Source organism: Brienomyrus brachyistius, chromosome 23, assembly GCF_023856365.1.
Source record: "Brienomyrus brachyistius isolate T26 chromosome 23, BBRACH_0.4, whole genome shotgun sequence".
In the NCBI taxonomy this organism is placed as follows: Eukaryota; Metazoa; Chordata; class Actinopteri; order Osteoglossiformes; family Mormyridae; genus Brienomyrus; species Brienomyrus brachyistius.
The window spans coordinates 21,335,035-21,355,686 of NC_064555.1; the positions used below are offsets into that span (position 1 = coordinate 21,335,035).

A 20,652-nucleotide genomic window follows, 5' to 3' on the forward strand; every position below is an offset into this window, starting at 1 on the left:
GGATAAATACTCCATATTCTTGTGGAAACTGCCTTTGTTCGGTATTAGTAATGAAATATGGGTGGTATGTTGACTCTGGTTGCAATGTTAACTCAGATCTCCAGGACTCTAGTTTTGCATCTCTCCCGCACTGTTTGTGTTGTGCTTTCGTGTTTTCCCTGTGTTCTTTGCACAATCTGGTAACATTTCAAACTAAAGAACCAGCAGAGGTAAATGTCCCTTCAAATTATCTTTGTTGGTGTGTGTGTGTGTTTCCTATGTGCAATAAAACCGCAGGTGTGTAACATAGTGGCAGGACAGCGATGCATAAAGAAGCTGACAGACAATCAGACCTCCACTATGATCCGTGCTACAGCCAGGTCTGCCCCTGACCGACAGGATGAGATCAGCAAGCTGGTGAGAAGAGCCAGTCAGTTGGCCGCAGCAAACTGTAGCATGTTTATGGTCTCGTTCATAGAGAGTGATGTAGCTGGAATGCGTCGCTGATGTGCGCTGTTGGGTCTTGCAGATGAGGAGTGCCAACTTCAATGATGACCCTTATGTCCGTGAGTTTGGAGTCATGGTGAGAGACGAGATGACAGAAGTGAATGGTCGCGTCCTTCAGGCACCGTCCATACTCTACGGAGGACGGGTAAGATGGCCCATTACGTGTGGTTTTTACTTTAACAGCTGCGTAGTAAGTTCTGCTCTAGTACTGACTGCACTTGTTCCTGGGCATTCACTGGAAGCTTGGCTTAGCTGCACTTATGCCCAGTCGATTCCTTGACTGCATGAATGTTTGTAATGTGCTATTTGCCTCACTTGTATGTCGCATTGGACAAAGGCATCTACTAAACAGGTAAAATGCAAATGTGTAGATGTGCAGTCAGGGACCGGGAAAGTGCTGATGCTTTTGAAGTTCACTTCTGGTAATCCAGTGGCTGTGGGGTGAGCTTGGAAAGAAAGAAGGTTTTTTTTTTTATTTCCCCCCTTTCTCTTTTTGTTCTGCAGAACAAAGCGATAGCTACTCCAATTCAGGGAGTCTGGGACATGAGAAACAAGCAATTCCATACTGGGATTGAAATCAAAGTCTGGGCGATAGCCTGTTTCGCTCCTCAGCGCCAGTGCACTGAACTGCTACTCAAGTGAGTGGTGGTTGTTAAGGGGTTTGTCGAGCCCCAAGCCCCAGTGTTTTTGAGTGAACGGCTTGACTTTAAGAGCACGCCTTCTGCATGGGGTGCTGCTTAATCAGGTGTACCTTGTCTGCAGGGCGTTCACAGACCAGCTACGGAAGATCTCGCGTGATGCGGGAATGCCCATCCAGGGCCAGCCCTGCTTCTGCAAGTACGCCCAGGGTGCAGACAGCGTCGAACCTATGTTCAAGCACCTGAAGTACACCTATCAAGGCTTGCAGTTGGTGGTGGTCATCCTCCCTGGGAAGACACCTGTCTATGGTGAGTAACAGTCTGCTGGTCTTCCCTACAGTGTGTGTGTGTGTGTGTGTGTATGGCGGGTAACAATCCTCTGCTTTTATCACCATGTCCATATTGATTATTAGCCTACCAGTGACTCTTCCAGCTTTGCCTATACCCCTCTGTGGGTTCTAAGGTGTGCAGAAGTCTGAAAAGCCACAGAAATGTCATTACTTCCCTGACATTTAATCCCCTGCCATCTGTACCAATTGCTATTTCATGCTTTGTTTACTTGTTACAGACTTGGAAATTGAACTGTCAGTAATCATTTTTGAAAACTTGTCACAACTGTATTCCCAGAATGCACTGCTCCAGTTTACCTTAACTGGCACTATCTGATCTCCTTTTCATCATCTTTTTGCTGTAGTTAACGTCATACAGTGTCATTCTGAGATGTTAACTAACTCGATGTCCAAAAGCAGCTTAATTTAGCCATTTATGGAGTGCGAAGTAGAACTGGCTCAGCTGCTTCAGGGAAGGCTGTGCTTCCTAGCTCTGTGTCCTGAAGTCATGGTTTCAGTGTTGTTGCATGGGTGTCTTTCCTTGGTGAGGGGTCTGACTGGTGTTTCCTGGAAAATGGCAGCTGAGGTGAAACGCGTGGGGGATACTGTGTTGGGCATGGCCACGCAGTGTGTCCAGGTGAAGAATGTGCAGAAGACCACGCCGCAGACCCTGTCCAACCTCTGCCTAAAGATCAACGTTAAACTAGGTGGAGTCAACAACATCCTGCTGCCTCAGGGCAGGTGAGGTGCCTTCTCCCCTGCTCCCACCACCTGTAATGTCTGTCTGAAAATGATCCCTTTGTTTGACTTATTTTCCACCCTCCATGTTAGCAACTTGATGTTAGCATGTTTTTTACCCTCCTTTTCCAGGCCTTTGGTGTTCCAACAGCCTGTGATTTTTCTGGGTGCAGATGTGACCCACCCACCAGCAGGGGATGGCAAGAAGCCCTCCATTGCAGCGGTACGTCAGATGCCTGTTCTGTCAGTCGCTGCCTTGTTTAGGAATCTACCAGGAATGGATGATGATCCCGTCCACTGGGAGTGTCTGCACCTTATTTTTACAGAGATCTTCTCTCTGCCCACCACAGGTGGTCGGCAGCATGGACGCCCACCCCAGCCGCTACTGCGCCACTGTACGCGTCCAGCAGCATCGGCAGGACATCATCCAGGACCTGGCTGCCATGGTAAGGGAGCTTCTCATCCAGTTCTACAAGTCCACGCGCTTCAAACCCACACGGATTATCTACTACCGCGACGGTATCTCCGAAGGCCAGTTCAACCAGGCAAGACCCGGTCCTCCATGTGTATTTGCCCAGCGGTTCTCCTAACCAATTGGCTGACTTGACATCAACATGTGTTCTGGCCCAGGTGCTGCAGCACGAACTGCTGGCTATCCGTGAGGCTTGCATCAAACTTGAGAAGGACTACCAGCCAGGCATCACCTTTGTGGTCGTGCAAAAGCGTCACCATACCAGGCTCTTCTGTACGGACCGGAACGAGAGGGTGAGCTCGGCATTCAGGCCGATTTTAACATTGTTTAACATTTAACAGTCGCTATGGTGGAAAATATGCCTGTTAGATGATTCACATACATCAACACTCTCTACATTTTGAAATCCCTTTCTAATTTGTGAAGGTGGGTAAAAGTGGAAATATTCCCGCGGGCACCACTGTGGACACCAAAATCACCCACCCTTCTGAGTTCGATTTCTACTTGTGCAGCCATGCAGGCATTCAGGTGCGTTTGACTACAAAACTGACCTTTACAGTTTCCCAGCATCGCAAACTACTGTTGTTGAAATGGTTTTTGAATTTGTAGGGAACCAGCCGACCCTCCCATTACCATGTGCTGTGGGATGACAACCATTTCACCTCGGACGAGCTCCAGGTCCTCACGTACCAGCTGTGCCACACCTACGTGCGCTGCACGCGCTCCGTGTCCATCCCTGCACCGGCATACTATGCCCACCTGGTGGCATTCCGGGCCCGCTATCACCTGGTGGACAAGGAGCATGACAGGTACTCGCTCTCAAAGGGCTGCTTTGGACACCTCAGTTTCTATTCTCTTAATCAACAGAATAAGACTCGGTGAGAGAACTGTATTAAGCTTCCTGTCTTATTTTCCAGCTTGCAAAACAGCAGTGTTATACTTGCATAGCACTACTGATGAATGGAAAAACTGACTAATAAATCAAAATTGCTTTAATGTTTACATGGAAGCAATTTTTTAGATTTTTGAGAATGAAAGTATAGAATGCAAGTATTTGCTGATCAGAAAAATACTTCTCATGTACTCACCTGGGTGGTGTTTTATGGTAATTTTGGTATGTAAATGTTTTTCCAGGCTACTTATTCAAGGTGTATGTGATTCAGTTTCTAAGATTAAAGTATTGAACCAAATGAAGCTATTTCCTGTTGCAACTGTCCTGTATGTCACAGTGCTGAAGGCAGCCACACCTCAGGGCAAAGCAATGGGCGGGACCAGCAGGCCCTGGCCAAAGCAGTGCAGATCCACCAGGACACCCTGCGAACCATGTACTTTGCCTGACCGGAAGAAGGGGGCGCTGATGTTCCCAGCGAGGTCAAGCTCACAGCTGAAATGGGCCTACAGGGTGGACCCGTAGGTGCGTTTTTGCCTGTGGTGTGGTCTCCCTGGAATGGCGTTCGTGAAGTATCCCACAATGCACCTTGACAAACTTTTTACTCTATGTCCCAAATGTACAACAAAGTCAGCTACTTTAAAAAAGCTAGTCTCCTCCTAAGTGTAAAACTGAAAATTTGTGTAAATCAGCCAGTTCTTTTCTATGTGTTCAGATATGTATATACATGTAAATTTTTAGGAAGTTTGCTTACATAGTCTCCTAACATAGTTGTAATTCATTTTTTATGTCAAAGTAAAGGTGGGGTCTGTAGGGGTTGATGCGAGTTTATTAGAGTCCCTTCTGACTCACTGCATTTTTCATATGGATTGTATATTGGGGGGCATAGAAGGTGAGGGAACAGGGCTTGTTTGAAGTGAGCTGGGCTCTTTCTGTACTCATAACTTCACACATCAGGGCTGTTTATGAGCCAAGCAGTGGGATGGGGCCTGGCTGTTGAAGGGTACTTTTTGGGCACAGGGGTACTTAACATGCTCTTTCTGTACTGCTCTGTGAGTTTCACCTAGACTGCACATTGTGAAAGCCATTGGCCCATTCATTCCTGTCTGAGGGAGCCCCCTGGGCTGTCATTTGAAAAGTGGGACTGGCTCCCATCACAGAAACCTTATTAACGTCTTATGACCAGAGTTGCAATGCAGGGTAGGTGTCTGTTGTGGAGGCAAAATTGAGCTTTGGGGATACTAAAAAAGACACATGCACTGCTTGTAAAAAATTTTCAGTTGATTTTAAAATACTGCCTTTTTTCAGACTTCATTTAGTGTCATTGTCACAGGTGCAATTAAGATGTAGATCTCTGGCACTTTAAAAGAAGAGGAAGCTATAATTTGAGCCTTGCTAAAAGTCCCTATAACAGCATCATGTCAAGAAGGAGTTTCTGTGGGTAGTGGGTGTACTTTTTTTTCTTTAATATTCCTTAATTATTACTGTGATTCCAAATTTCGCAGCAGTCTTAGTGAACTTAAGAAATGCTTGCAAAAAAATAACAGCGAGGACATGTAAGTTATGTGTTCTTGATGTAACTGCATAGCTCCTGTCCCAAGGGTTTGGCATGGAAGGTTTGGTCATGCTTTTTGAAGGGGATCATCATATGATCTAGCTACCTGAACTCAGTCCAGCATGGATTTCTAGCACATGGATGAAGTACTGGACTTTTATCAACTTCATAATGGCCCATGATAAACTATTGGAAATCGGGAATCATAATTGCAGAAACAATCTTTTACATATTCAGCTTTTACTAAAGTGTCATTTTTTTAAAACATTACTGTAAGTGCGACCCGCCCCCTCATCTCCATGCACTGTTATCCATTTGTAAGCCTAGGGGTTCTGATGGCTGACTTGATGAATTTTATGGTATTAATGCTTTTTCTAACTATGCATCATTTTAAAGCAAAGTGATCTAGCATCTTATAAGATGGACTTGTAGCTGTTTGTTTAGATGATTTGTACTGTAGGTTTTTACTTTTAGTGCTATGCATACCATTTGTTGTTCATTTCATATCCCAGTTTGTTCCTATGCTTAACACAATCCCAGCATCATTCTTATCAGCTCAGTGTTCGTCGAATAGTTTCTGAATGCTTAGCATAAAACGTGCATCTTTTCGCCAAATGGTGTGGCTGAATGTTTGACTTGTGATACTTGTGGTCAATAGAGAGCTGGCCGATTGAAATGTAGGTGCTACTTTGGCATGGTGAGGAGGTGTAGTTGAGCTTTTTTGGCCCTTAACTGTACTGATACCAGAAGACCTCGGAATTCATATGCATTTGAAGGACATGATAGGCAGAGTGATAACAAAGTATAAAAGCCTTCCTTAAGTCTTTTGTTAGTAATGTTTTACTTTTAATCTGCATAACCTGAAATAGCTTGCTCTATGTTTGGGGCATTTCTGAAAAGATGTACTTGATTTCGCAAACGCTTTTTTAAAAAATTATTTATTTCTTTTCTCCAGTCTGCCGAGCTTTTATGTAGATGTGCTTTGAGTGATCTGAGCTTAGGGGCAGAAACATCAGTTCTGGAAAGATTTGTTCGTGGCAGTGTAATTGTGTGAAAGTGGCTTTGCACTACCTCTTGTTACCTGTTCAGATGTAATGGTAACATTTACAGCCAGGTCATTTATGCATAATTACATCATGTACACAGAAGGGTGAAATTAAACATGGTCTCCTGAGCATGCTGGCTGTGATATTTCTGCCAGCATTCTGGGCCAGTCCAAACCATTCCTCTCCAGCGTGGAAAACCCACTTGGAGTGGAAAGCACAAAATCCTAATCTCAAAGTTGGCTCCCTGTGTTATTTGGGCTTGATGGATCAGTAAAGAACAGACTCACTGAGAGCAGGGTTGCTTTGGTGCATAGAAAAATGTAGGGGCACAAAGGTCATGCAGGTATAGAAACTGATCAGACTTTAAGTGGGGACTCCTGATTTATGTAGATGTTTGGGTCCAGAAGGTTGCATGCAGTGTCTCTTGAAATATTTTTAACTCATAGGCCGTTGTTCACCTCTGAATTCCAGTGGAAAAACCAGTACCCTTAGACAGTAATATACAGTAATATTTGCTTTTAAAGTTCAACACAGATCATGCTTTTTTAAAATGTACATTCTGGTATCTAGCTGTATCTTCGTGTGAGGCTGTAAAACCAATGAGTTTTTATTTTACCTAGTTTTAAACTTGTGTACCCAAAAAGAAACCTGGAAACTTGCAAACCCATGTGAATACATGTCTGGTGGAACGGCCTGTTCCTATTTGTGTGAACACTAGATTGGTTTGATGATGTTAGGGGGTTGCTTTCTAAACAATTGTTAAAACCTCACTATTTTTCTTTAGATTTTTTCATGCATTTAGTTTTTTTACCACACTAGTCTGGAAGTGATTAATTTTCTAATTTGTGAAGAGATTTGTTGGTGCTTGTGATTAGCTGTTCTTGTTGCAAAAATAAAACTTAGCTGACAGTGTACTGTTTTTTTTTTATTATTTTTTTTATAAAGATATTTTACTATTTGCTAGTGTTGTTTTTAACTTACTCCTGCACCTTAGATTATTAGATCTGTACAGTTTATATAGAAATCATGAATTGAATTGTGTGATTTGCACTATAATAAATGAACCGTGTAGATATTGCATAGTGCTCAATCGAGTCTGTCCCCGAATGTGTTCTGCCCCGTGAACATATTGATTGCCACAGCTTATCAGCAGTACTTATTTGTAACACGCTATTGCTAAATTTGGCTGTTCTAACCCGCTTTTTTTGATTAGGGCTTGCATTGTCTGTCCTCTAGTTGTGGATCTCTCTTGCCAGTTGTCGTTTCTCAGCTGAGGAAAGAGGTAAATTGTTAGTGAAGAATTAGCCAGGCTTCATGTCCTGACTTTCAGCATTCAGCTCAGACAGGGGTCGGTTAGTCACCGTTTACTCATGCTTGGTGCACCTGGTAGACCCAGTGAAGATAACGTTTGATATCAGCAGTCAATCTGTTGGATATTGCACTGAAAGGCATCAGAGATGTAGATATGAGTGTGTGAATGTTGACTGAGATGGGGGATGCATGCAAAACCTGTGGATGATGGCTTGTATGTAGCTTGTTTTCTAGCGTTTTCCTGAGCTAGTTTCTGTCATTTTAAGGTTGCACAGTGTTTAGCTTGACCACATCTCTGACATACACGCACGCTAGTGCTTGATGCAGGCCAAATTTAGGGCTGGAATTGGAGGCCATTATCCGCAGTGTCTGAGGGATCGTGGCTTGCCAGCCTCCTGCAGCACACCTTCAATTGTGTACTTAATAGATTTGGCTTCAGATAGTTTAATGGGTAGTGGTGTTTGTTTTTCATTTCTTGAAAATTGATGCACCTTTTACAGTACTGAAGAGTCCCATAAGAAAAGAAGCCTGACAAATCAGCACTCCGTTAAAAGTGGCTAAAAGGGTCTTTTAGATTTACTTTGTGTATGTAGAGAGGTTACATGTTTTTAATAATCAAAGCAATTATGTTACCAGATGATGATGATGGTGAAATAGCTTATCCAATGGTATTGTTTAGTAATTAGGGTCTTTCAGAAAAAGCACAACTGTTTTCAAGAATGGTAGCTTTACACCTGTGACAAAGTTTAGGAATACAAGGAGAATATTGTAGGGCTGAAGTCAAGCAGGTGGAGGATGTAATTTGTGAGATCAGTGTAATTGTTTAACATCTGAATTGTGCTTCTCTTGAGATGCAAGGTCAGTGCAGCATGCAACATGTGTGTTTGCCGTTGTTTGGGTGCCAGGAGACTTGGTTAGCAGGCATCTGTGGGTGGAGACATCCTCCGCTATTTTTCCTGCAGGGGATTGTTGCGCCATATCCCAATTTCCCATCCCCCAAAATTTCTTGCTTAACTCCCATCTTTGGTCTTCTTTGGCCTGATGTGGGTTCTTCAAGAAAAGGCTATGCAGTATGTGGTGTGTCCATGCTTTTTGTCTCCATATATCTGTGTGTGTGCGTGCATGTGCGTATCTTTGAACGATCATGTAATTGGTAAAGGCTACCTCTAGAATGAGGGTTTTACCTATATCATTACACCATGAGGGCAGTTTTCTAGGTGACATCCAAGCTTGCTGTGGGGTTTTCAGTGTCCATCAGCAGAAATTGGCTGTACAGCAGAAATAGGTGCACTGTACTCACTAAAATGTATATCATAGACAAACATGGGCAACATAGGCTACCTTTTAGAGCCAACATTGGTGTTGAAAGCAGCAAAAACAACATTCTGTGATTTTTGTGCAGGGATCTTGTAGAAGCATTTCGTTTTTTTGGTCTGTTGCCTGTGCAATTTTTTGTTGTTCGGAAAGTCACTGTCAATGGGGAATCTTTGAAGCAGTTTTTAACTACATTTTGAGTCCTATAGTTGACTGCAGACTGGTGGCTGTGTAATATCAATATAAATCCCAGGCAGACTGACAACTTCACGTTTCCTCAGTGGTGTCTACTTACCAAGAAAGTTTCTAACCCAGTTATCTACAGTGGAGCTGTTTGCCTGTATAAATCCATGGATTGTACAGTATGATGTGTAGTGTGTTACCTTATCGACATTTCCTTATTATAGACCTTAATTTTCTTGTCGTGATTTTACAGATTATACAGCAGCCCATTTCTGTTAAGCAGAGGATCATGTCATGGCCTGGCTTGACAGCCATGTCTCTGGGGAACAGTCCTCCACAGGAATATGGGTGGTTTCCTCTGCCTGTTAGTTCTGTGTGAGAAAAGTTAAAAATACCATCGATGCAATTGGCGGCTTGCACAAACATTCGAAATGTACACCATTTTTTGACAACGGTGGAGTCGGGCTCAATTCACATTTTTGGCAGCAGTGTTTTAAAAATGACACAAGATATGCATATTTTCACATTTGCACTATTAAATACTGCTGATGTATTTTTTTATTTTGATAGTAAAATGCGTGTAAGATATCATACAGATAAAGCAAGGACTTTTGAGGTGCAGTGTCTGAAGACCCCAGAGTCTTGAGACCGCCGTTTTTCCATAGACATGGCAGACAAGCAATCTGCAGATCCCCTTGTGGTACTTTTGTTTTCTCATTAACCCTAAGATTTAACAAGCAGAAAGAATGTATTAATGAAGCCGGACTTCTTATGAACGTGGGACAGTCTGCATGCATACCTGCACAGAAAGAGTTGAGCTGTTATCCTTTGAAAACACACTTTGCGTTTTTTTTTTAGTCAAAGCAACGTTTAACACTTGCCACCTTTAATCCTGGTTCAATTGAACTGAGCTGGCTAACAATGAAATAATACTTAGGATTTGTTTTAAAGCTGTAAGAAGCTATGACTTTCCTTTTGAGGAGAAAAAAAGTATGAGTATTCATTTGATCAAAAACCCTTGCATAGGTTGAATCGTTTTCTGCAACTTGGCACGTTTCAAGTGCACTGAACAGAGGTTAGGCGCCATAAGTCTGACATCAGAAGGAGTCTGAGGTGCTTAGTTTTCCAAAAAACTGCAATACTACCTAATGTCCTACATCATAAGTACAGTAGCTGTGTAACTCTCTTCTTGATAATCAAGTTGCATGTTAGGAACATGAAGTCATCTTTATTTTCTCAGATTTTTTGTTGGATCTAGTGGCTGACACATTCTCTGAAATGTGGGTCGTTTGCTCACAAAAATAGTTGTATAAAAGCGCAGGTCATGTAATCACAAATGGAGTTGTTGGTGAATAACATTTCCGTGATCTTTTTCCTTGGATTGCTAGCCAGCAGTTGTTTTGCCAGGACTGACCCCTTGTTTAACCTCTTTTCTGCTTATTTGTTGGATGGTATACCGAAAGCTCACAAAACAATGGAATTACCATAGGACTGTACAATAAGCAACTGATGCCATATTAACTTAAGTGCATAACAAAAGCATGCAAGACTGAAACAGGTATTTCCTACCTTTTCCCTTTTGTTGAAGGCATTAAGAGCTTCAGAATAACCTGGCTTTTTATACCAACTTGGATCTACCTCAGAATGAAGTCGGGTGCTAGAATTGTAATCCCTAATTTATGATTGAAAAAAATCGATAGTGACCAAACAGCAGCCAATACTGTGTGTTATTTTTTCTTTTCTAAACAATTTGTAATTATGGACTAACTTGAGGGATGTTTTATGTAACAAGAGTTTGGGGGACCAATTTTATAATTGGAAATCAGGTGTAAAATGTTACATCTTGCATTGTACATTATTTGTATGCATGTTGTCCCTTTTTAAAATGTAGTAAATGCATTTACACTGTTTGTGATTCAACAGGATTCAAGTACAGCTCTGGGAAAAAATTTAGAGACCACAACAAAATTCAGTTTCACTCATTTCCCAATTTTATAGGTATGCAAACTTCAGCCTGGCTCTTCTCATTGATGACGGGCTTCTTCCCTGCTTTATGGGTCTGCAGTCCTGTTTCTAGGAACCTGATATGAACTGTCCTAGCAGTGCACTTCACACCATTTAATGTTTCCCATTCTTTCTGAAGGTCACTTGACGCGGTGATCCTCCGATTTTGAGGCACAGCAGGATAAGGTGACTGTCACCTCTGGCATTAGCAAGTTGCTTGTGCCCTTTACGTGACTGGTTTTTGGTTATTGCCAGCGTCTCAAATTCACCTTGTTCTTGTGTACTGTTGTCTTAGAAACTTTGAGCCTGGAAGCAGCCGGCCTTGCAGTGTAGCCTTCTGCCAGCAGAACCAGGCTTAAACAGGATTTATAACGGCAGATTTATTATTTTTTTTAAATAGTGAACTCATATTTTTTTCCAGAGCTGTATACTGCAATATAAGCTTTTCTGTGGGAAGATGATATTCAGATGCAGATTTTTTTTTTCCAATTTTAATTGCTGTACAGAAATCCAGGAGCTAACACTGAGCAATAATGGTCAAGAATTCTGATTTCAACATTTGCACAGTTCTGATGTTTCCCCTACGCAAAACTCGCCTAATAACACTGGTGACTGCTGATATTAGTGGGGGCATTCTAAGGTTCTAGATTCCTAGAGCTGTAAATTTTGATCGCCATTGTGGATTGTAAGCTGCCAAAGGGTCATTATCAACATATCAATTTTGAATCTGCCTAGTTTGTGATACCGTGCAGAGGAGTAGTTGGAGTGATTACCATATATAAGCACCTATTGGAAAAATAGTGACATACTTTCCTGTAAGAACAGACATTAAATCTGTTGATCTCAGTTATTATGGGTTACTGAACATGCTGGGTTCTCCCTTGTTGCAGTAAAACAGGCTACATTTACCTCCAGCTTAAATCATTTTTGCATGTTCTTTAAACAGAAAATGAGTGTAACAGTCAGATTATTTTTTTAATGTAGTTATTTGCTACATTTTATAAAGGGAACAAAGATTTGGTGTTTTATGACTTATGGGTGGCATATTTCAATAACTCAAGAGATTTTGATTACTTAATGAAAATGTACTAAGTTTGTGTGGGAATTGAGAACAAGTCTGTCATCCATCTTATTTCAGCTGGAAACATCCCTTGTGTTACGTGTGCCTTTACCACTCTTCCAGTCATTTTAATGGGTATTCTACTATGACTTGCAGCACCACATTCAAGAATATGTACATTGATTATCATGCAACCTTCTTAATATGCTGCATTGAATGATCAGTATTTGTGTTTTGCACTTTCAGCGCAGTTACAAAATTGCCCAATAAGCTGGGCAAGTAAAGACGAGGTATTTTATGCTAACAAAGGAGATATAAGGAATACTATGACTTTGGAGACATTTTCTAGAGACTTTAAATGAAGTACCTCATAAGCCTGATGTATGCTGCATTTTTAAAAATTTATTCCCCCCCCCACCCCCCCATGTATTGCCAGGTTTGATGTTCACACGAGACTGTAAGTTTGCCTTTTTGGAAGCTTGTTGCTTATTAGTAAACACATGCCACAGGTGTATTATTCAAAATGCTTTTATAGATAGGCTTTGGCTCATAGTCTGGCTCTTTGGTGTCAGGTAGATGTACAGCTGCCTGTAAACTCTGTTCGCCATAAAGGCACATGCACCTTAAATACTAAAGATACTCATAGTGACACGTTGTCCTTTGTACAAAATTGAGACTATCCTGTCAATGTGACTGTTGACTCAGGTATCAACATTAAAGGGCTTTAACTGTAGGTCCTCTCTTTGTCCCTGACTTGTTTAAGTAGCCTTGGATTTCTGGGAAACAATTTGACAGATTGGCCTGAAAGAGATTCTCCCGTATAACCCACAGAAAGCAGATGGGCTTGAGTTTTATAGTGCACTACAGTCACCAAGTAGAGTCACGCCATGCGCTTTAGTCACGTCTACCTCCCTTTAACTGTTGTGGCTTGGGGGATGAATATAACAGGAATGTCAATTTCCATTCTGGACACATGCTGGTTTATGAATAATCCCTCACCATTTGGAATCGATATTCTTTTACTATAGAAAAGGTAGCTTTTAAGGATTAGCCTTGAATTATTAGTCTTTCAAACACCAAATCTTCAGTTTTTCATTTTTTCCTACTTTCAAAGGAAAAACCTCTTGTGTGTCATGGGAGATCAAAGTGACCAAAGTTCTTAAAAGCAGGGCAAACTGCACAGTTGTGTGAACATAAGCCACCTTTTTACATTTAATCCATTATTTTATTTTCTCTCTGCCACATGCCAAAATGGTCATTCCTGTTATGGTGAAGTCTTTTGTTGTGTTTCTAAATTCACTGCTAAGCTCATTGTTGTTGTAAAGTGAAAGTAAGTATTGATTTTATTTTTTTCCTTTTAACAATAAATACAACTCAAATATGCTGTAAAACCTGTTAGAACATAATGTGAAAATGTATCACTTTATGAAATTTATAATGTAGTTCACACTTTGGGCTTGACTGTATATTGCATTAATAAAATTTAAAACCTATCCTTACGTGGTAAGTTTTCTTGCATTGGTGGTTATGATGTATTTTGCACTATTTTAATGAGAAGAAATTCAGATTTTCAAACTTCTACGGAGGTACGCATTTTAATGATTAGGTGAATTAGTCTACTGTGGTTGGAACTCCAAAATATTCATTCTACCTTCTGCACAAAACATTTTGTTTGGTTTGTTATCTACTGATTTTGCTGCCTGTGCAGGACTTAGCAGGTACCTAAGCTTGCAGTCACTTGACTTGCAAATATATATATTTGCAACAGCCTGCTTCAAACGGATACATGGATGCATATTATGGGTTTTACGGTATTTAAACTGGAGCAAGAATATTTCATCAAGACAAAAAGCATGAGGCCAGTGCTATAAAGGAGTGGCTCTGTTAATGAAATATCCATGCACTGTCACCAACGGAGGGCTGCACCAGACCTGGCATGAAAAGGGGGTAACGACACAAAGCGCTGTGCGAATAAGCCTTGGAGTTACCTAGAAGGTGGCTGAAATTGCTAACAAATGTGCTTCCATAAAATAGTTATGGATGTGAACGCCTATATAACCTACATTTTGCTCTTAGTTACATTAAATGTGAGCCAGACTTACCGTTAAAAGCAGTCGAGGTTTGCTGTGTGAAGTTTTTGTGCGAAATTTAATTTTGCAGCCAATATAAAGTTAGCATTTAAAAAATCCACCCGCAGTTCGCAATTATGGACCGTATTTTTCGTTTTCAGAAACACCTTCGATGTTTTTGTTCCGATGAGACGCTCATTATTCGCAGACCACAAATAAAACGGATTAAATACGAAGACTAAAAACTTTACTCTTATACATGCATACGACTATGTTTACTTAAGAAGAAAAACAACCACTATGGCAAATGCAGCCACGTTAGCGTATTTTGTCTGCAACTGAATCGCTGTTAAGCGATGAACTTTGGTAGGCAACAGCAACCTTCCATGTTATTAATGTAGTAAGTGGTGTAAAAGAGGTTGATTGATGCTTACATTTAACTTTTTGGCAGTTTTACCAAACAGAAAAGTTTTGCCCTTTTTATTTTCATGTTTTTTTTTTATTCAGTGGTCATTGCATTTAGATATATGGGCAATGTAACTGCGCTGAGAGCGTATCACTCAGCTGAAGGCATCCGAGATGGCGAGTCAGAGTTTCCAGTGTCTCATCGGTGCATGTGACTCTGCTCAGCCGCTGCTCCAGCGCGGACGCCTCACTCGGTGCCGAACGCTCGCCTAAGGTAAGCTTCCTCCTTATCGATCTCGGCGTGTATTTAGCGAAAGTACTGCTTTTATGAAGCTGATACTTTAAGGTGATTGGAGTTCCCCCATTATTCTCGAAGTTAGGTTGCGATGCTTTAATGTTTGCCGACTGTTTAATTTACACTCTTTCTCTCTCTCTCACACACACACATTATTATAAATTATTTGATCTACAAGACGTCTGTGTTGTGTCCAGTAGGCCGAGACTCACATAAATCGTTTACAGAAAACTTTTGATTTAATTTTTTGGCTACGGAGTCGGTTCTATGAAGCTTTGGAAAAGTTAAAGAACCGAAAATTGCTTAATCTTCCCCGAAGTAAGGGATACTTTCTTAAAGGAACGAAAAAATCTTGTGCTTCATGTTAAACCTGCACAGTTCTCGGTCACCTAACAAAACTGTGGAAAATTGTCTGTATAACGATTTTAAAAACATAAATAGTTTTTCTATAAATCTGGTAGATGAGAGATGTCTCATATCTCCAGGGGGAGGGTTCAGACCCCAGCTTAGCTCTGTGTGGAGTTAAGCGCATTTTCCTCATGTAGTTTCTCGACAACTCCTGTTTTTTTCCTCAGTACAAAGGCACACAGTCAGGCTAAATGCCATCTTTGCCCGTGGAGTGTGATTGTGTGTGAGCCCTGCTATGGACTGGAATCCCACCCTGGGTGTACCAGTTTCTGTAGTCTTATACTGCCTGGGAAAAGCTCCAGGCCACCTATGATCCTCACCAGCACAGGCAGATGGAATTAATGTGGAGAAAATTATCTATGATTTAAAGCAGACATAAAAATGGCTAACTGCTGCAATGACTTACTTCATTGTTTCAGGACAGAATGGGGTGTACGTGGCTGCACGGCTGTTTCCTGCTGCCTGTGTTGTGTCTGGCGGTTGCGATGGACATTGAGCTGGAGCTGGGGACTGACTGGGGCTCTGGCCTGCAGGAGCTCCTCCACAGCTTTCCGGCCGACAGTCCCTTTGTCACTGAGACTGCAGACAGGCCGGCCAACTGCTCCCAGCGCTTCTGGCTGCCGCCATCATCCCCCATCTGCTGGGATAACATAGTGGGTCCAGAGGAGTTCGAGCAGTCACGCCTCCTCGCGCTCCAGAACCGCGCTGCCCTCCGGGCCGTAGCCGAAGCTAGCGGGGTGGCCGAGGGAGGCGTCTCCTACAACCAGCAGGCTAGGGAGGACCTGCAGGGCTTCCGGGCAGACCAGCTCAGCTTCGAGCAGACGGCTGGTACCATGCAAAATGTTTTTCTCTCTCTAGAAGAAAGACGAAGAGACGGCGCAGAGCTCTGGACCTTCTCGAGGTGAGCATTGTGATAGCCAATGAGCTTACCCCCCTCCCACTGTGCCTGTAACGAAGGAGTTAATGCCGCAACAGACAGCACAGACGCGTGCCGTGCGACTCGTTGTGGTTTAACAGCTGGCCTGCAGAAGGCAAGGCTACTTTTTTCAGGATTATTATGCATAATGAACCACACTGGATTCTTAAAGAATGATGTCACATAGCACCACAAGTTTGGACGTGAGCATTGGGTGGAGGGGTCCAGAATGAAACGGAAACAGCTGGCTAGGCAACTAAAAAAAATAAATAAAAAAAAACATGCAATTTTAGGAATGTACCCTAATGCTTTGTTTTGGCTGTTGAACAGAGTAATTTAAACACGCACTAAACATTATTCAAGCCTTCTCATTTTGGGGAAAAAAACTCAACAGTTAAGAGTGATTATATATTGAGGTGGGGTCACAGACCAAATTTTAGCAGAGACAAGTACTGACAGACAATGTTTTTTGTTTTGGTCTTTAAAGTTTAAAGGAGCAACTTGGCACTACAAAAGATTCCATCTATAGCAGACAGCATCTGACAGACCTTCTGGAGAAACAAGTGAATCACCTGGAAAGATCGCTGAACACCCTGCAGCTTCGACTTGCAAAGTTACTGGCAGAGTGACTACACAATGCTACTAGGTAGATGTTATGCTGAATTGTGTACAGTGCATGCACAGCACATGGCAACCTAGCTTATATCCTTGCCCCACAAAAACAAGTATGAGAACCATTCTATGTTATCAATCTGTAAGTTTGCCTTTGGCCTGTAGAGGCGCTGTTTTTACAGTACAACCTTCTACTGTTTGTCATAAAATCTATTTTTGTGACTAGCTTTCTTATTAACCAATCAGCTTTGAAGCTTCTGAACACAGTGGCAGAAAGCAGGGAAACTGCAATTTACCTAGTAACATTCATCCCATCTATTTCCTTCACTCGTTTGTCCCGCATGCAGGGTCGCGGGGGCTGCCTGGTAACTGCTCTTAAAATGTCCTGCCCCCCACACTATTTTTGGACACTTGAATTACATTTTCTGTGACACTATTTTCTGTGTCTATCAGAAACAATGACTGGCCTTAAAAAAAAGTACCAAGTACAAATTACACATGACCTAGTATTTTATTACAAAGTCGTTAGAAGAAATGCCATAAAATATGGCTTTAAAACACATTCTACTAAACATGGCTGCACGAATGACTACATCCAGGAACAATACAGCTTGAGATGAGCGATTCACAAATTCTGTAGGTTAACGCCTCAAACACCAAGTCAGGCATAAAATCTTTAAGCATGTAAGGAATTCAATTTCAAAATATTCTTTAGCCCTTTGTTTAAAAGCCATTTGAAAGCTGGTCACTGTCTTATGACAGGCTGTCAACTGATCTGTGGGATGCATTGGGGTTTAAAATAAGACATTGTTTGTATGGTTTTATAGATTTGTACTTATTTTGCTTTACTGTTTTCCCAGTTGTATCTAACATTTCTTATGCTATTAATACAATTATTGTTTTGCCATCTTGTTATTCCAGTTTGTTTGTTTTATATAGTGCTTTTTGAAAAGGAGGACTTTAATTATGTCATGCCTCCCTATGAATTCTGAAGCAAATTGCACAGTGGAATCCAAATTAGAGAGAAGGAAAACAAACCTAAGTATACAATTAATTTCTCCAGATTTTAGTTACGTGGAATGTTTACCCACAGTGAGGTGGAAAACATAAGAGATGTATAACATTTTATACATAATGCTTAGCTACTGAGTTTAAGAGACTTCAAAGTTTCCAGATGTAGGTAGATAAACCGTGTTGTCAAACACCAGCAGATACAGACAACTGCGTATGGCACTGTTTTAGCGGTCCTGATGTAAGGGTGCTGGGTTTAAATAAACAGCATATCCTGCCCCTGAAGGCTGATCATCCTATCCCTGGTACATAGAAATACATATTCATAAGATGACACGTCAAACCAAGGGGTTCCCAGCCCTGTTCACAACAAACAGCTCCCATTAAAGCAGCAATAGCTGTAATTAGACTTTGAAATCTTGCATGTGTGGGATTGCCAATCACTCTGTGTAAATTATGTAAAAAATCAGTGAAGGACTGAACACAATTTTCCCTGCTACTCATGGATTAAACTGTAATTTCCCCAGTATCTACATTAAACCCACAGGTCAAGCACAGAAAGCTATATTAATTACACAATTATTCACATTTTAAGTAGAAATAACTATGTATATGCTAAAAAGGGATTTGGGAACCCCCCTCTAAAGCACTGGTCCTTTAACCCAGTGATGCAGAACACTAATCCAAGCATTTACTATAACCCTTAATTATCCATTTCTGCAAAGCCACCTGGAGAACTGTAATAATTAAACCAGTATCATTTCACATGACTCCTTAACTGATTGTTGCCCATCTGTACTGGGCACAGGTGACTTGAGGTAGTACATAACATCAGATGGATTAAAGCTCTTCCCCAGTTTTGAGCATCCCATGCTCTAAACATACAGTGGTAATGCTTGTCTACATTTGTGCTTTTAGTCACATAAAGGCTATCCACAAGGCTACTTTCTTGTTCCTGAGTATATATCAACTCACAAATTGTACTGGGTATTTATCTGTCCTATTTTAAAGTCTAACACATTCCTGTAAAAAAGTGACCTTAAAAAGGTGCATTTTTGCCTTCAGCAAACACATAACAGAACATTCAAACATTTTACAGGCAAAAAAAATCAGACATGGTTACCACCAAAAGGTTAGTGAAAGTTACTCTTTGGCAACTAGAGTATTAAGAGTATCAGTCGATTATTCGCTTTCCGAAAGACAGGTTAACACACACTTAATTTCATTCACATTATTTATATCCCTCTGCATCAAACACAAATTGATTTCCCTGCTACACTACAGTGGTTAACAGTGAAATGGCTAAGCCAATCACCTATATAGCATTCTGCTTGACAGTCACACTACATGTCAAACAAATCATCCTCTAAACAAACGGTTGTGTATACATACAGGTTAAAATCCATTTTGGATATCCAGCTAGATCAGTACAAATGTGCTCATGTGTTCATTCACAAAAGCAATAAGAGAAGGTGAAGATGAAGCCCAGGATCCCTATGCAATCGACTTTCCTGTATTAATCACTGTCTTCAGTTCTCTCCTCCAAAGATCTTAGATAATCCTTTGCCAGGATCTTTTTTGGCAAGATATCTGGAAACAAATTGATAAGCAGGGTTAATTAAACCAACTATTCTGTAACATCACCACGATTCAGTTGGTATTTTCACCCACCGCAGATTAATTGTAAAAGACCAGTTGCAACTCCTGAGAACTAAAGTTCACTTAAATAGTATTGAAGGACGTCATGCTGCGCTTTGAACTAAAACGTTTCATGTGCCTTACAGACTGCATAATGGCATCTAAAATTAATCGGAATCCAGGGTTTCGTAAACTTGCTTACGTGTAAGGCAAGGATGCTGCGATCGCTTCATAACAAATGACACTGCAAAATATGATGTGTTATTCGGCTATCTAGTAAGCAGGCTAGTTACCAAGTGTAGTCTGCAGGAATACTGTATATTACAAAGTATAACAAAATATCGCTGCCCAGCAGCACATTCAAGCGGTAGATGCTAAATCTACCGCATTTACGTGTGGTTTCAGCTGCTGACCAGAGCAGGTTAAGGAAGTGAACACGGCTTGTTTACCTGACTCATCGCCTTACCTGTGAGGAACTGAAAAGTCTCCGATTGTTCGGCGGCATTAGCCAGGTCACTGTATGCTAACGTGTTTTTCTCCTTTCCAGAGCCATTTTTAAACGAACACTGTGCTAGATATTGAACAAATAGCTCCTGGAAAGAAAAAGGTGAAGTAAAAGTAAGTATGCCTGCTAGCGGCGCAATGCTGCTGTTTATAAACGTGCAGTACTGAATCCAAAAGACTTGGCCTTACCGTCGCTTTGGTGGTTAAAAATAAAGCGTCTTGGTTAATGCTAGAAACGTCCGGAGAACTTTTCATGATCAATTTCACGCGTGACATGGGAAGAGAAACATTTTTGTTGGTTAATGAATGGCTGACGTTAACCTTCCCGCCCGCATTGTTAGCCGACATGTTGCCGGAGGAGCGCGCTAAGCTAACGACTGCGAGGCGACCGGCTCGAGCGGAAGTTCGGTGTATTTTAAAACCCGTTGTTGAGCTCGCGAGCGCCGTCTTCAGTTCTCGCGCCGAGCTCTCAACCTCTGATGTCATAACACGTGACTTTGTTTATTACAAAAAAAACTTGACATACATTAACATAAATGTGAAATAACACTTTTATACTTAACACTTGCATATTCTAAAAAGCAATGTCTAATTCAAGACTGATTCTAAGTGTGTGTAACATCCAGTACTAGTCTGTGTGTGTGTGTTTCAGCCTTTCTTAATCTAGCTGGGATCCCCAAAAGAGTAACACACCAACGTCACTGCGTGATATAATTGTAAATAAACAAGAAGCGGATGCTCTTTAATAATTTTTATTTGGTGTTGGGGG

At 41.4% G+C, this 20,652-nt stretch overlaps 4 protein-coding genes across 8 annotated transcripts in view; 3 read left to right on the forward strand and 1 right to left on the reverse strand.

Moving 5' to 3' along the window:
- ago2 (argonaute RISC catalytic component 2) overlaps positions 1 to 13,518 on the forward strand; it is a 44,061-nt gene extending 30,543 nt beyond the window's left edge. For all 5 annotated transcript variants that reach the window (XM_048993814.1, XM_048993815.1, XM_048993819.1 and 2 more), the window contains 11 exons: positions 277 to 396; positions 509 to 631; positions 991 to 1,124; positions 1,249 to 1,433; positions 2,035 to 2,194; positions 2,324 to 2,414; positions 2,542 to 2,736; positions 2,822 to 2,956; positions 3,090 to 3,191; positions 3,273 to 3,472; positions 3,893 to 13,518. In XM_048993814.1, coding sequence (XP_048849771.1) covers positions 277 to 396; positions 509 to 631; positions 991 to 1,124; positions 1,249 to 1,433; positions 2,035 to 2,194; positions 2,324 to 2,414; positions 2,542 to 2,736; positions 2,822 to 2,956; positions 3,090 to 3,191; positions 3,273 to 3,472; positions 3,893 to 4,001 — 1,554 coding nt within the window. In that variant the 3' untranslated portion in view covers positions 4,002 to 13,518. The remainder of the gene's footprint in view (positions 1 to 276; positions 397 to 508; positions 632 to 990; positions 1,125 to 1,248; positions 1,434 to 2,034; positions 2,195 to 2,323; positions 2,415 to 2,541; positions 2,737 to 2,821; positions 2,957 to 3,089; positions 3,192 to 3,272; positions 3,473 to 3,892) is intronic.
- A 369-nt stretch (positions 13,519 to 13,887) lies between these two features.
- Positions 13,888 to 17,637, forward strand: si:ch211-57n23.1 (uncharacterized). The gene is made up of 4 exons (XM_048993826.1): positions 13,888 to 14,020; positions 14,602 to 14,773; positions 15,622 to 16,103; positions 16,606 to 17,637. Exons 3-4 carry the CDS (start codon positions 15,628 to 15,630, stop codon positions 16,745 to 16,747), a joined length of 618 nt encoding a protein of 205 aa, XP_048849783.1. The 5' UTR covers positions 13,888 to 14,020; positions 14,602 to 14,773; positions 15,622 to 15,627; the 3' UTR covers positions 16,748 to 17,637.
- Positions 17,223 to 20,306, reverse strand: chrac1 (chromatin accessibility complex subunit 1). The gene is made up of 3 exons (XM_048993827.1): positions 20,073 to 20,306; positions 19,846 to 19,972; positions 17,223 to 19,331 (listed from the first exon to the last, which is right to left on the reverse strand). Exons 1-3 carry the CDS (start codon positions 20,229 to 20,231, stop codon positions 19,258 to 19,260), a joined length of 360 nt encoding a protein of 119 aa, XP_048849784.1. The 5' UTR covers positions 20,232 to 20,306; the 3' UTR covers positions 17,223 to 19,257.
- Positions 19,863 to 20,652, forward strand: part of trappc9 (trafficking protein particle complex subunit 9) — a 197,094-nt gene continuing 196,304 nt past the window's right edge. Inside the window, exon 1 of the mRNA XM_048993811.1 lies at positions 19,863 to 19,997. The gene's annotated coding sequence lies outside the window, so the exon portion shown is untranslated. The remainder of the gene's footprint in view (positions 19,998 to 20,652) is intronic.

Coding starts and splice junctions, on each gene's coding strand:
- chrac1 (XM_048993827.1), bottom strand. CDS start 20,231: ATGTCGGCTAACAATGCGGGCGGGAAGGTTAACGTCAGCCATTCATTA. Junction 19,973..20,072: donor TTTTAACCACCAAAGCGACG/GTAAGGCCAAGT, acceptor TTTTCTTTCCAG/GAGCTATTTGTTCAATATCT. Junction 19,332..19,845: donor GACTTTTCAGTTCCTCACAG/GTAAGGCGATGA, acceptor ATTTGTTTCCAG/ATATCTTGCCAAAAAAGATC.
- si:ch211-57n23.1 (XM_048993826.1), top strand. CDS start 15,628: ATGGGGTGTACGTGGCTGCACGGCTGTTTCCTGCTGCCTGTGTTGTGT. Junction 16,104..16,605: donor GAGCTCTGGACCTTCTCGAG/GTGAGCATTGTG, acceptor TGGTCTTTAAAG/TTTAAAGGAGCAACTTGGCA.